The sequence below is a fragment of the Monopterus albus genome, unplaced genomic scaffold (genome assembly GCF_001952655.1).
Source record: "Monopterus albus unplaced genomic scaffold, M_albus_1.0 scaffold79.1, whole genome shotgun sequence".
NCBI classification, from domain to species: domain Eukaryota; kingdom Metazoa; phylum Chordata; class Actinopteri; order Synbranchiformes; family Synbranchidae; genus Monopterus; species Monopterus albus.
In genome coordinates this window covers 246,773-261,818 of record NW_018127959.1, presented here as the reverse complement: position 1 = coordinate 261,818, position 15,046 = coordinate 246,773, and the positions used below count along the sequence as shown (strand labels likewise).

General features: G+C 37.9%; 1 protein-coding gene across 1 annotated transcript in view; it reads left to right on the top strand.

The window, feature by feature from the left end:
- The window catches only part of gpr39 (G protein-coupled receptor 39), a 26,477-nt gene extending 11,554 nt beyond the window's left edge, over positions 1-14,923 (top strand). Inside the window, exon 2 of the mRNA XM_020606500.1 lies at positions 12,054-14,923. Coding sequence (XP_020462156.1) covers positions 12,054-12,541 — 488 coding nt within the window. The 3' untranslated portion in view covers positions 12,542-14,923. The remainder of the gene's footprint in view (positions 1-12,053) is intronic.
- The last annotated feature ends 123 nt before the right edge of the window (positions 14,924-15,046 follow it).

Below are 15,046 nucleotides of genomic sequence, written 5' to 3'. Positions count from 1 at the left end.
GTAGAAGTGAATCATTTACTGCTTGCAAACCAATGATGGTAAGATGATGTCATGGGGTAGGACTGGATAAGTCTGACTTCTTCCTACTCCATTCAAGCATGTACTAGGTATAAGCACATTGATATTGGATTAGCATTTGTTGGATATGTGTAAAATTATGTGTGTTGACATATCAACTGTCTTTACATGTTTGAAAGAATAAATAAATCAAATTAAATCAAGGTGCATAATAGGAAAATGCAGCTTTCCCCAGATCTGAAAAACATCGAGGTAGATTAAAACGTAACCACCTGGAACAGAGTAGCTGGTAAACACCAAAGCTAAGACAGAGAAAGGTGCAAAGATAATTTGGAATTTTACCCAGTATTGCTTTATAGATGTTGTGATGTCCATCCCATTACATCATAAAGAATACAGTGGTGAGTAAGAGAGTGCATTTGTAATGAAACGCAAAGATGCATAGTAAAATGAATCAAGGCTTTGTAAAATAGAGCAGGCTGTATGCATATATAATATATCACCATAATGAATTACAGGTATCTTTAGAATATGCATGTGGCATACAGAATAAATTTGAGCAAATATAATTTTTCTTAGAAATGTTTTCAAGCAACCCGGGGCAGAGGAGCTGGAAAAAGAACAGAATGACCTGTATGTCCTGTAGCAGAGAATCATGGAGGGGGTAGCAGAGCTGAGAGACACCACATCCTGTCCCATTTTCATTTAATTTATCAAACACTGTGCAAAATCTTAGTTAATGCACCTTTAATAAAGGGTTATTCAAGTGATTTAGTATTGCCTTTTTATTAGACTAGCAAGAAACAAACTCAAACTCAAGAAAGAATGGTCAAAGTCGGAGCAGCAGAGACAGATATTTTCACTTTTAGAGCCTCACATGAGATTAATGATAATAATAATAGAGCTGAGCTGAAAAGATAAAGTTCTCATCAGTCTGTTTCCTTTCCTTACTTCTTTTCCTTCATCCTTCTCTATACATGTAATACCCCATAAAGGATGACTCCAGTCACACAACTCACTGATCTGCACTGGAACAATGAACAAAGAAAAGCGGACTCTTCCATAAAGTCGGCTCCAGTCACCAATTTGGCTTTTTTCCCCATAGTCGATCGATGAAAAGCAAGCGGGAACTGAGACATTGTGTTCAACTGGGTCTTTGTTACTCTGTCCTCCCAGTAAAAGAAGTACTGTTATGACATCTCACTTTAATGAGGGTGAAACCAACATCTGCTCCAGTCTGGAATCCTCTGCAGCTTTCATGTGACTGACACAGGCTTGTGTGTGATTTTTCACGTTTCAACTTGATGAAAAATTCATGCTTGTCCTGGGGATTTATACAATTTTTCATGATTGTAAGAGACAAGAGCAAAAAAGGACAGGGAAGAAGTAGAGTTCCTGTGAGCACATGTGAACATCCACATAGCATCAGCCAAAGTGACTGTACAGATGGGTGAGAGACTAAAGGAGGAACCTAATAAATGATTGGTCTCTTCCAGGATGACAGTGCCCCCATCCTCAGGACATGAGGGGTCACTGAACAGCTTGATGAGCATGAACATGATGTGAATCATATGCTGTGGCCTTCACGGTCACTGGATCTCAACCCAGCTGTAGGCGATGTCAGAGCGAATGGGGTTTTTATGGTGGCATCTCCACCATCAAAACCCCACATGAGGGAATATCTGTTGGAAGAACAGTGTTCATCCTCCAGTAGAGTTCAGACTTGGAGAGTCACTGCCAAGGTGCACTGGAGCTGTTCTGGTGGCGTGTGGTGGCCCAGCACCTTACTGAGGCACTTTATGTTGATGTTGTACACAACAGATGTTGAAGACCAGCTCTGCAGACAGAAAATATGACCACATCATCTGCAAACATAAACAAGATTAATTATGAAATTATGCACCCCACCAGCTGTTTTACAAGCATTTAAGTGGCTCAGCTAATAAAACAGGCCGGGGCAAAATACAACAACTTGGCTAAACCCATTGATCATATAACCTTCATGTTTTGAAAGTCAGTGAATTTGTTACAAACCTGTTCATGATGTATTGAATCAAAAACTTTAGAGGTGTCACAGCTGCTCACAGGCTAAGGAGCACCTGCTACCCCCGAATCTGAGATGTGTAGTTTTATTTTCTACAACAGGGTAGCATGGGGCCCAGCCAGTACACACACAGTGACAGGCTCTCTCCCAGTCTCCAGCACCAGTGTTGTTATGCTACATGTGGCCCCTAAAAGGAAACTAGGAACTGCATTCAAATTTAAACTGGCAACATGAAAAACAAATATTTCTCAGTTTTAATGAGTGTTGCTCCAAAATGTCAACTGGGACAAACTGACACAGTGACAAATACCCTTTTGAGATATTCAATAGCATAAGAGCATTTTCCCATCTCATATAGGAGTGCCCAGTCCTTTCAGTTTAGTGTGAGCTCAGAAAATCTTTGTTCCTGTAGCAGAAGAATGTGAAAACAGCCTTTTATTGTCAGACCTCACTGACACGCATCATTCTCAAGTGACTGAGTGTAGCCGTGGCTTCAGTATGGCTTTAGTTTAAACTCCTTTTTTGGGTCTGATCTTGAAATTTAAGTGGATTTGACACATCTGGTGACACATCAACCTTCAGCTACAGAAGAAAAAATAGTTTAAAGAGCCCATGGCGCTTTTCCTTGTTTTTTGACTTATCTACAGTCTTACCATGTGAATTCACATCTTAGACATGACCTAAAGCTCAAAAAATGAGGTGCACGTTATGTTCTAGTACTTCTATGCACAAGCAACTCAGTTTATACACATCCTGCAAACTCTTGCTCATGAGACTTTTTTCTAGCAATATAAAGTATTATGTGATATTTTAAGGATTTCCTTGAATGGTCATAATCTCCAGGCACTTGGGTGTTTGTGTGAACTTGCCTGACACCCACTGGTACCATTGTAAAAGCAGAATTTTTCGACTGCACGTGGTTTTGTGGATATATTTTCCCTCCTGCTGCTGCACTGTGACCAGAGGATGTGGAGAAAACTACAGGGCCTGAGGTTACTGCATGTTCAGGAATGTTCCTGTACAGGGACTCATTGTTTTACCTGACTGGGTCTGTTTAACTATATATGGAGGAGAAATTGAAATTATTAATGCCATTGCGGTTTGTTGTGCAGCAGGAGTTCTGCACATTCATGAACTATCCTCTCATTTTTAGGAAACGCTCTGGGGTTTTATCATTCTGAAATAATAGACTATTTGGTGTTATGAGGGGTGCAAAGCTAATCTAGAGGTACCCAAGATTAAACATTAGATAATTAGAAATGAGCAAAGTGTGGACTTTAAGTCAAAATATCCATTTTTGCTTACTCTAATGTGATGGGAATAACATTTTTTACAGATCATTTTTAGTGAATTCTCCCAAAGTGACACACAATGAAACAGACACACAGTGGCTGAAGTGTCCAATTGACTGTTGCAAAGGTGCAAAGAACATGATTTGCATTTCAATGAGACCACACCTCTGCACAAGAACATCTGTGCATATTCATTGGCATCCAGCCCAGGTTTCCAAGATAGCAAACAAGAATCTTCAGAGCAAGATTATCTATCAACAGGCACCCAAAATCACTTCTAAAATGATTGGATTAGTTCCATTATGAATAGCATCCCACTGTGACTTAACTCAAGTTATTCAAGTGGTTTAATGACTAAGAATGTTGTCTTAGCATTCAAATTAATTCGTTCACACTCTTCCTGAATCTGGGCCCAGCAGTGCTAACAGTCATTTGGACTGGGAGAGGAAACCACTCTTTCTGCCTGACAGACTCATAAATGATCTTTGATATTCCCGCCCTGAGAGGCATCCATGGATTTTCAAAGACTTAATGAATTCAGTGCACTTTTTGGACAGAACCTTTATTGACTCTATTACCCAAGCTATGTGCAATCATGCTTCATGGTTTAATTCAACCTTCCATGTATCAGATTGCTGTATGTTATGAAGGACAACATGGTTTGTGTCAGAAAATCTGAAGCGCTGTCAGACAGTGTTTGACTACTTGAATTTATGGATGTTTTTCTTGTGCTTTATGTCTACCTGGCACTGTCTGTGTTGGCCTGCTTGTTTAACCCACCCATCTGGCCAACCAAAAACTTGTTATTTTGAGATTGTTATGATAAAAGTCTCTGTGGGCATGATTCATCCATGGTGCATCTGTCTACTCTCTTGTGACAGAGTGTGGGTTCAAGGGATATTTATACTTGCTGTCACAGGCTTTGATGATGTTTGCCTTCATCACAGGTTGCTTATTATCTACAGGACAGACATTCTGTACAACTTCATTTAATGTCTGAGTAGAAAACCTAACCAGATCAAAAAGACAACTGCTAGATTATATACTCATCTCATTGTTCTGTGTGGCATTGATTTTCTCTTTATTTATTTTATTTTTTCCCCCCGTAGAGAGGTGGATTGTATTAATGTGCAGCTACACATTTATTCACTCACTGTAATGTTAAGTGATTAAACGTGTAGTTTATCATGCATGAGCCATGAAACTCAAAAAGTGAAGTAAATTGTGATCAGACAAATATGACTGAATCAATCAAAAATGTATTAAATTATTAGTTAAATAATTAACATTGAATATGTCCCTTTAATCAGGAGTCATTTAAAAAGAAAACTTCTATTCTTTTACCACAATCAAATAATACAATTAATTAAAACTTCATTTATTTAGCTCTCACTTTTTTAAATCTTTTCCATTATCCTCGTTACATTTCCAGTTTTAATAATAACATTTTTGTGTCCATGCCGTACGTAGGACAGGGATTGGTCCGTAGTGGGAGTCTCTGTGTTGGGTGTTCACCAGAAGCTGGAAAGCTAATGCTAACATTAGTTGGCTACTATTACCACTGAGAATGATTTAGAATGTTTTTGTTTTTTGTTTTTTAATGGTGGTTTGACAAAATGAAAAAGAGACATAGTAACATCCATAACCTATTTTAATTGTGGTCCTTAATAAAGAGAACAAGAACAGACATGACCTTAAAAATGAAGATAATGTTACAAAGATACGTGGTTTTAGCCACTAAAGTTTATAGACGGAAATACTGACTACACCAGCACTAGCCTAACATCTTAAGTTCAGTGATGGGAACATATTTTGTTGGTTTATATCACAGTATACCTCACACTGATGCAGAACATAAACATCCTCTGCATGAAATCACTTTCATAATGATGCAGCAAACAAGTGACACTGGTTCCTTAACTTTCCCCTCATTATGCAGATCTGAATAATTTCATCACATCTTCTCCTTCATTAAGACTTTTCACTTAGGTGGTTTTATAGATTTTACATATGCTTTAAATCAATATGCAATCAAGACAGCTCTACAGCACCGACTACTGAAGAGATCCAGTTTTCAGGTGGGTGGTATGATACAGGGGAAATATTTCACTTCTCTTCATTATTACAGAAGTGTTTCCAATCATGGAAATGAAGAGCATCAGTGATGTGGTGATGCCCCCTGTTTGAAAAGTTCATCACTGAGTTAAGAAAAAAGTTTCACATTTTCTAAAGCCCTGCTAAACATTTACTGTATATGTAGTTTTATGCAGCCTATGGTGCAGGTGTGTGTTTCTGTACTTCTGGAGCAAAAGAGTTAAATGAAGGAGTCAAATAGGCTCAAACATCTACCAGTGATCATGTCACATTCTGCTTGTGCTGTTGAATATTTCTTTGATTACAGAGCACTTAGTATTGTAGAGCTGTTTTGGTAGTCATCCTCTTCAGTCTGAAAGCACATGTGTACAGCTGCACAACTTATGTCAGACTAGAGGACTGCATTTAAAATCAACCTTATGGCATGTTTATAATTAAAGACAGTATGTCACTTAGACTATTAGGATAAAATAAACTATTCATTTACACAGCAGCAGTAAATGGTGGGTTAGCATTAGCAGAATCTCATACAGCTGTGAAAGAGGGTGAACAACTCCACCAATAACGGTGACAGAGATAATAACATGTGACCATTAATAGAACTGAAAAATGGGACCTGATATCATGAAATTCTTAAGGATTACAGGATGAACAGTAAAAGGTCACACCTGTACTTACAACTTTCCTGACTGCACGTGACACTGAGGGCTTAAATATTAGAAAGACCTCTTTAGTTTGTTTTATTTCTTCAGCTTTCTTTCCTCAGCATGTATATTAGTATATTAGCCATGTTTACTTAAAATACCTTCGTACCTTGTTTTCCCTTGCAAAATGGAAATGAGAAGCTCAGTCATACACACTCCAATTACACCAAAGACAGCCAATTAATTATTCCAATCATCTGGCTGAGCTGATTTCTAATTGGCAGACAGTTATATTTTGCCCATAGCAGGGAGACAGCAAGGCTTGCTGTGTGTGTGTGTGTGTGTGTGTGTGTGTGTGTGTGCGTGGCATTACTGATGTCAGCTGCATTCTTTGGACTGTGGGAGGAAGTCAGACTAGGTGAAAAGGTATCGGGTCAGTTGGGGCTTGAACCCAGAAACTTCCTGCAGTGAGGAGACAGCGCTAACACTGTTCCGCCATGCTGTCTGTACTAATACTACTACTAATGTCAATACTAGTACTAATACTAATACTAATACTAATACTAATACTAATACTAATACTAATACTAATACTAATACTAATACTAATACTAATACTAATACTAATATAAATAATGATACTAATACTAATATTAATACTAATACTAACACTGATACTGATACTGATACTAATACTAATACTATTACTAATACTGATACTAATACTAATACTATTACTAATACTGATACTAATACTAATACTATTACTAATACTGATACTAATACTAATACTATTACTAATACTGATACTAATACTAATACTATTACTAATACTGATACTAATACTAATACTATTACTAATACTGATACTAATACTAATACTATTACTAATACTGATACTAATACTAATACTATTACTAATACTGATACTAATACTAATACTATTACTAATACTGATACTAATACTAATACTATTACTAATACTGATACTAATACTAATACTATTACTAATACTGATACTAATACTAATACTATTACTAATACTGATACTAATACTAATACTATTACTAATACTGATACTAATACTAATACTATTACTAATACTGATACTAATACTAATACTATTACTAATACTGATACTAATACTAATACTATTACTAATACTGATACTAATACTAATACTATTACTAATACTGATACTAATACTAATACTATTACTAATACTGATACTAATACTAATACTATTACTAATACTGATACTAATACTAATACTATTACTAATACTGATACTAATACTAATACTATTACTAATACTGATACTAATACTAATACCAATACTAATATTAATACTAATACTAATATTAATACTGATACCAATACTAATACCAACACTAATACTAATACTAATACTGATACTGATACTAATACTAATACTATTACTAATACTAATACTGATACTAATACTAATACTAATACTATTACTAATACTAATACTGATACTAATACTAACACTGATACTAATACTAATACTAACACTGATACTGATACTGATACTGATACCGATACTAATACTACTACTGATACTGATACTAATACTAATACCAATACAATACTAATATTAATACTGATACTAATACTAATACTAATACTAACACTGATACTAATACTAATACTAACACTGATACTGATACTAATAATAATACTGATACTGATACTAATACTAATACTAACACTGATACTGATACTAATACTAATACTGATACTGATACTAATACTAATACTAATACTAACACTGATACTAATACTAATACTAACACTGATACTGATACTAATACTAATACTAATACTGATACCAAGTGGCAGTTTTCCACAACAAAGCCTGTGAACTGCAATCAGTAGAACCAACCAAAACAAATCCATCATAGAGAGATGATACTGCCGTTTCATACGTTGTCTGTCACTCTGATCAGAGCACGACCACTGACAATAAAGGCATCTAATCCGTAACCACCCACACCAACTGTCTAAGAGACATTTTTAATGGCATATTAAAATTTTGGACTTTGTAAGTTCTAAAGTGCCAGAATTAACTGCCCAAACTTTTCATCCTTCCAGGTTTTATTGAAATTGGATCAGTGGACCATGTGATACCTTTGATATTGTGTGATACCTTCATTTGGACAGGTATTATCATTTAAAAGAATAGCAGGATAAAGGATAGCTTTTTAAAAGCAGCAGTGATCCACCATTAGGTGTTAGGATGGTAACAACCACCTGGGAGAGCACAGGTCACAAATTAACCATGGCCCCACTGTGGTGCATAATACCGAACACTCTGGAAATTATTCAGATGCTGAAACAATTAGTCAGTCAGAACCAAACAGAAACATAATTAGCAAAGCCAAGCATTTGTTAATTTTTAATATAGGCATTTGCTGCTTTACTCTTTTTGACCTAAATATATTTGGGTTTTAGAGTCGGTTGTCTGTCATAACGGCATGTTTCTATGATGACTCGTTGTCTCGCCAAAGTGATATATGTTGTTCTAAATGTCAGTGGAGTTCTTGCAATTCTGCCTGCCAACGTACAGTACAGTGCTTTTTCAGGACATGCTCCCATGGGTCGTATGAGAGGGAAGGGAAGTGGTATAGGTTGGATGACACGTTGGCATTTTGACAGTACGCAGCCTGTTATACTCCATTCAGCCATTCAGAAAAAAAGGACATCCTGATGCATGGCAGAGTGTTTTCAATCAGAGGATTTGATCACATATCAGTCACAGTTAGCATGGTAAACAACACTCTGAGCATTACTGTCTGAGATTAAAACAGCGGTGGAGTTGCCATGTAGTTACAGAAACTGCTTACTCAGCCATAAACTTGTGATGGACTTTGCTGACCAACAGTAAGTGCTTGGGTTTTTGTAAAGGTCACAAGGAGAATACATTTATAGACCATCTGAGAAGCAGACTCATTAAATTACCACTGTGCATTTAATTATCTATCAAAAATGAAAAATGAAGCATGGCAACACTGATTAAAGTAGTTAATACAGCCTGTGTTTGTCCTTTGGCTTTGCCCATTAGTCTTTTCTGTCTTTCTTTAATTTTGATGTAAAAGCATTTGTATTCCACGGTTAGTTCGTCTTTGTGTCTTTTCTCTTTTCATCCTCATCATAACTTGTTTTCATCTCAGTTTTCACACAGTTTCTCCCTTTTTGTTCTTTCTCTGTCTCTTAGTTTTCAGTTACTGAATGCCAATGCCAGATGTGCTGATTGCATTTATATGAGATCATACTATTCAGAAATACTGGAAAAAAAAAAGGAAATAGAAGAAATCAGAGACAATTGTACATGTTAGTGTCAAGGGAAACAGGTCTGATCTTTCTGGCTGGAGTCACATCAGCTGGTGGCTGGACTAGACTCTGGACCTTCAGAGGTCCAGAGGTTATATGTGTTTGCACATGTTGTAGCAAGTGTTGGAAACTGGAACCTGTTCAGAGAAAAAAAGGAGAGTCTACCGTGCAACCCTGCTAGTAGCTCAGTGAAGCGTTACATAAGCACACAGGTTCTTTGAGCTAAATGCTAATGTTAGCATGCAGACATGCTCAGAATGACGGTGCTAACACGCTGATGCTGAGAAGATTTATGCTTTACCATCTTAGTTTATTTGGACATAAACCAAAGTTTTGAAAAAAATAAAATAATGGTGCTGAAAAGTCAAAGTCACCACATTGTCCTGTGGGGACCATGTCTACCAAACGTCTAGGTAATCGATCCAGTGGTTGCTGAGACACTTTACTCAAAGCCACAGCGTCAACCTTATTGTTGTCAGAGGATTGGCAAAGTTTTAAGGATTCATCCTCGGAAATTAAAATGGCGGGTTGACCGTCATGGCCTTCATAGTGCCATGCTGCTAGTGTGGATACAAACAAATATAAAAAACGCAAGAAAAAGTTTGCACACTGTATTAAGTAATTTAATTCAATAGCAGCAACGCTTCAATCTATACAAAACATTCATCAGCCATTATCAGACACACATCACACTGAAAGGCACATTTTTACATGCACCTGCTAAGACACCAGAGCAATCTGCTTTGTAAAAGCGATCAACCAGGACAGAACCAAAACACACTCTCTGAAAACTCCCCACCAAAGGAGCAAAAGACCAAAAAGAGCTCTGAATTCTGTCTCGCATCCTTGAAAAAAAAAAGATAATAATGAGACTTGAGCTGCAGTCATCAAAGCTTGCTACACTTGTGAACAGTGAACAAGAGCACCTGCACCAAACTCTGTCAAAATAATATATACTGTTCATGCAAACAAATATGAAGAGGGATTTATATCTGAATCTTTGAGCATTTGTTTTTCTTTTTCCTTAAATAACACTGGGACCATTCAGTAACTCCCCCAGTCATCCTGGACAGAATATTATAAATAAATGTGCTGACATCTGTGTTCTCAGTGGGAAATAATGTCTCAAGCGAGATAGTTTTGTGAATGTTGAAAGGCTGTTTGGTCAAAGTGTAATTCCCGATTAAAAACACTGCAGGGAAATGGATAAACACCAGATTAGAGAATGAGGATATGTTAGTCTTTCCAAAGAGTAAGCAGATGAGTCAGACCTGAGAGATGAGATATGTTAATGGGCTGGTGTAGCTGCATCCTGTGTCCTGGTGGTCAATGCACTGGGTTTAACTCTGGTGGGTCAGGGGTAAAAATGTGTACACAGAGGTGCATGGTGCAGGCACTGTGGTTGAATTTTGGCAATTTTTGAAGCACTTAACAGTACAGTTGGAAATAGAATGGAACTAGCAGTAATAAAATAGCCTAATTTCAGTTGTGTCCATCTAATTCAGCCTGTCTTCTTCTCTTTAAATGGAAAGAATGTGTGCACTACAGTTTTCTGACAGTTTGCTGATACAGGACAATAGACTGGGTGAAAATGATGTCAGATCTTTGAGAACAAGTGGGTGTCGTTGGGCAGGAGATGTGGAATTAGTCAGAACTCAAACAGCACATTGTTAAAGATCAAATCAATCTGGGGGGATAAACCCTTCTTACTAACCAGTCATTAATGTTGTCCAGTGATATTTGGTAAAAAGCCAAACAGACCTTGGCAGCCAAATACCAAACTCTAATATCTGACGTGACATAAACATTCATTCATTCATTCATTTTCTACCGCTTAATCCCTGAGTGGGGTCACGGGTGGGACCGGAGCCAATCCCGGCCGGCAATCGGGCGAAGGCGGGGTACACCCTGGACAGGTCGCCAATCCATCGCAGGGCGTGACATAAACAGAACTATACAATTTTACATTTACTGTGCAGTGTTATGGTGTCTACCAACACCATGTGTCACAAACCTCTACCTACTTCATGTGTTTATTTTTGGGACATACTACAGCACAGCTGTACCCCAGTAGAGTCTTGTCCTTTGTCTTCCTTGTTTTGTATTATTTCCTTAAAGGAATAGTTCAACATTTTGGAAAATACTGTATGCTTATTCACTTTCCCGCTGAAGTTAAGAGGAGAAGGCTGACAAAACTTTCATATTAGTAATGAGGCTTGGGCCAGGAAATGGTTAACTTAGCTTAGCATAAAGATTAGAAGCAGAGAAAACAGTTCGCTTGGCTCTGTCCAGAGATAACATTTGCCTAATGGAAAACACATTGTGTTTGTTTAATCCATACAAAAACAACAAGATGTCTTACAGCTAGCCTGACTCTCTTTATAATAAAGTCTTGACTGACTAGTGACCTCTCAATGATAACAAGATCTTAGGAAGCCACTGTGCTCGGCCATCTTGCTTTTGTATGGATTACACAAAAGAGTTATAATATTTTTGCTGTTTTGTCCAATTTCCAGTCATTATAATAAATGATGCTAATGGGCTGCTGGCTATAGCCTTACTTTTCATATTTTGTATTCCTAACTTTTCTGTCTGATTTTTCCTCAGGTCTCATTGTGGGATCTTTGATGGTGTGCTGGCTTCCCAACCAGATTCGTCGCCTTATGATGGCCGCCAGGCCCAAGTCTCGCTGGACTACTTCCTACTTTCGGAGCTATGTCACACTTCAACATATTGCTGACACCTTCTTCTACCTCAGCTCCGTCCTCAACCCATTCCTTTATAACCTGTCCTCCAGGCAGTTCAGGGAAGTCTTTGTCCAGGTACTCATGTGCCATCTCACCATTGAACATGCCAATAAGCGAACTTTGCCGAGGTCCCATGCTGCTTCTGCACGCTCCCTCCAACCCCTGCTGTTAAAGTCACTGCGTCTGAACAGCACTACACAAGCAAAAACTCCTCCCACCTTTGCAACCTTTCAGAATCAAAGTGACTCAGGAGTGGTTCTGAATACTCCAACGTCCCCCTGCCTGACTGAAGAGCCAGGTTCAGTTCTTAAGACAAAGACAGATGAGCCATCAGAGTCTGAAATATAACATGCTGTACTATTTAATGGAACACAGTAAAGTGCACAATCAAACATAGCAGAAAATGGTTGGATTCAAGGACACTTGTGCTGTGAAAAACAATGAGATATTCCTTATACACAGTAAATGCTGCATCACATGTTAAGTTAGGAATTTCATTGACAGATCAAATTCAGTTTGGCACAACAGAAAGTTTGATGGGACTTCTTGAATATACATTTAACCTAAGGAATGTCAAATTGTTACCAAGTCAGACAATGGTTCTACAAAAGCTCAAATATTCAGTTAAGACCCTGCAGTTTGAGTGAAAGTTAACTGATGGAGTTTGTGACCAGTGACTTTGCTGTGGAGCACTGTTTTATATGTTTAGGCCCTTGTGATGTTTGCATATACACTGACATTTTAAACTGAAGTTAAAATTAAATTGATGCATCATCACCTTTTGGAGAGCGTCTTAAAAACAAGACCAATGAGTTCTCAGAGAGCATCTCCTGCTCAACACACACACACACAGACACACATTCTTCTTTCCTGTTGACTGTAGAGGGCAGAATGTGTGGTGCATACAACAAGACCCCAGGAACAGCTGCCCCCACACACATTCATTACAAATGTAATGGCTGTACAATGCCAGTTAAATAAATGGTGAAAAAACAAAACAAAAAAACCCTGAAAATAAATGTGAGCCTTGCAAACATCCTCAAATCAGTCTTTGTATGACCTAAACTTGACTCTTTAGTTGGAAAGAGCAGCAAATAAGAGAATGAATTCAGGGAAACAGCAAGAAGGCAGCAAACAAAATGGGCCAAAAAATGTGTGAGTCCAAGTAAGCCTGAAATATTTACATGCACCAAGTGAACAGTGTCATTGGAATGAGCTGGGGGGCTCTGTGCTGTGAGCGAATAACCAGTTAGATGACCGGTTTTCCTCATACTGTACATGAAGACAGTAGTAGAAGTGTCCTGCATGTTGTTGTTGGAGGGTTTAGGACTGACAATACAACAACAATACAACAACAAGTCCTCCAAATTCAACCACTAAATACTTTGTCTGTCAGTGCCCTCTGGAAATCTGGTTTATGATGTGATATGGTTAAGGTTGGCTTAGGTTTAGGCACAACAAGAACTTGGTTAGACTTAGGGAAACGTCCTAGTTCGGGTCTAATAGCGTACCGTAGCAGTGAGTCCTAAAACCCAGAACTGAGTCAGTATCTCTGCACTTCCAGTTCCCTCACCATGAAGTCTATGGGCTTTCTGAATGGGTTCTTGGTTAGACACCTGAAATAAGGCCTGTGGTTAACACAAGGCCGATACTTTCCCCTTTTGTTCTATAACATAAAATACACCAGTAAATACCCCACTCATGATTTTTAATGCTTTTATGTGTCTTATAAAATCAGTTGGTAACAAGTGGCTAAATGAGACTGCAGAGGCTGTCTGGGATTGTATACATCATCATGGGGACTCTGTCTACTCACTACTCCACCTTTACAGCCTTGTAATGTCTAAATTCATGCACTTGCAAACTATTCTAACTGACATAGCCATAGTTACTAGCTAGATCAGGTCACACCAAGAGGAATGGAGTTTGTAGAAGCTGTAGGCTCACTAAATCAGATTACAAGTGACACTGAAGTCATGGGACCCTGGTGTTGTTCGTTTATAACCCAACAGTAGCTTATTACTTCTGGTGATTGTATCTGGGCATCAAAAATCATAAAAGTGGTGATCAGTGGTGAAGTGTCATAAACTGTTGTTTGTCATGGGGCTTATTTTTTTCAATAATCCAGAAGCCTATGGAAAAGAATCCCACTGGCTGGAAACCTTCTTGGAACACAATATTCATCTCTTTATCTGCCTACCTCTCTGACAGTGTTGAATGCAAAAAACATAGCAATGCATCAGAAAAAATTGGGGGACTGCTGTACTACCTGACTTCTATGTGGATAGAAGCAATGTTTCACACAAACGTTTGTTTCGTTGTTTTTTTTTTTGTAAGAAACAATGAGTGTAATCATAACTGTTTATTTACAAGAAAACTTCACCGGGTATCCTTAAGGTTCAGTTCACTTATAATGAAAGGAAAACCTTTGTATTAAATGTTCAAAAGAGCAAAAAAAAAAAAAAAAAAATATAAAAGTGACTGAATATTACAATAAAATGAACTATACCACAATTTTTCATAGTTTTGCACATCCCAATAGGTCCCAGTCTCTCTCTGATACCTTACCATACAAAATACTCACTAACATCGACTCACCAGCCACTTTAACAGGTTTGCAATTCAATGCTACACTTCCTGATATTCTGACCCTCAGGTATGTGGATGGGGAGGACAAAAATAGACACCTCTGAATATATTGTAGTGCAGCACAACACCACCTTTAACTATCCATCCATCCATTTTCCTCCGCTTATCCGGGACCGGGACCGGGTCACGGGGGCAGCAGTCTAAGCAAAGATGCCCAGACCTCCCTCTCTCCAGACACTTCCTCCAGCTCCTCCGGGGGAATGC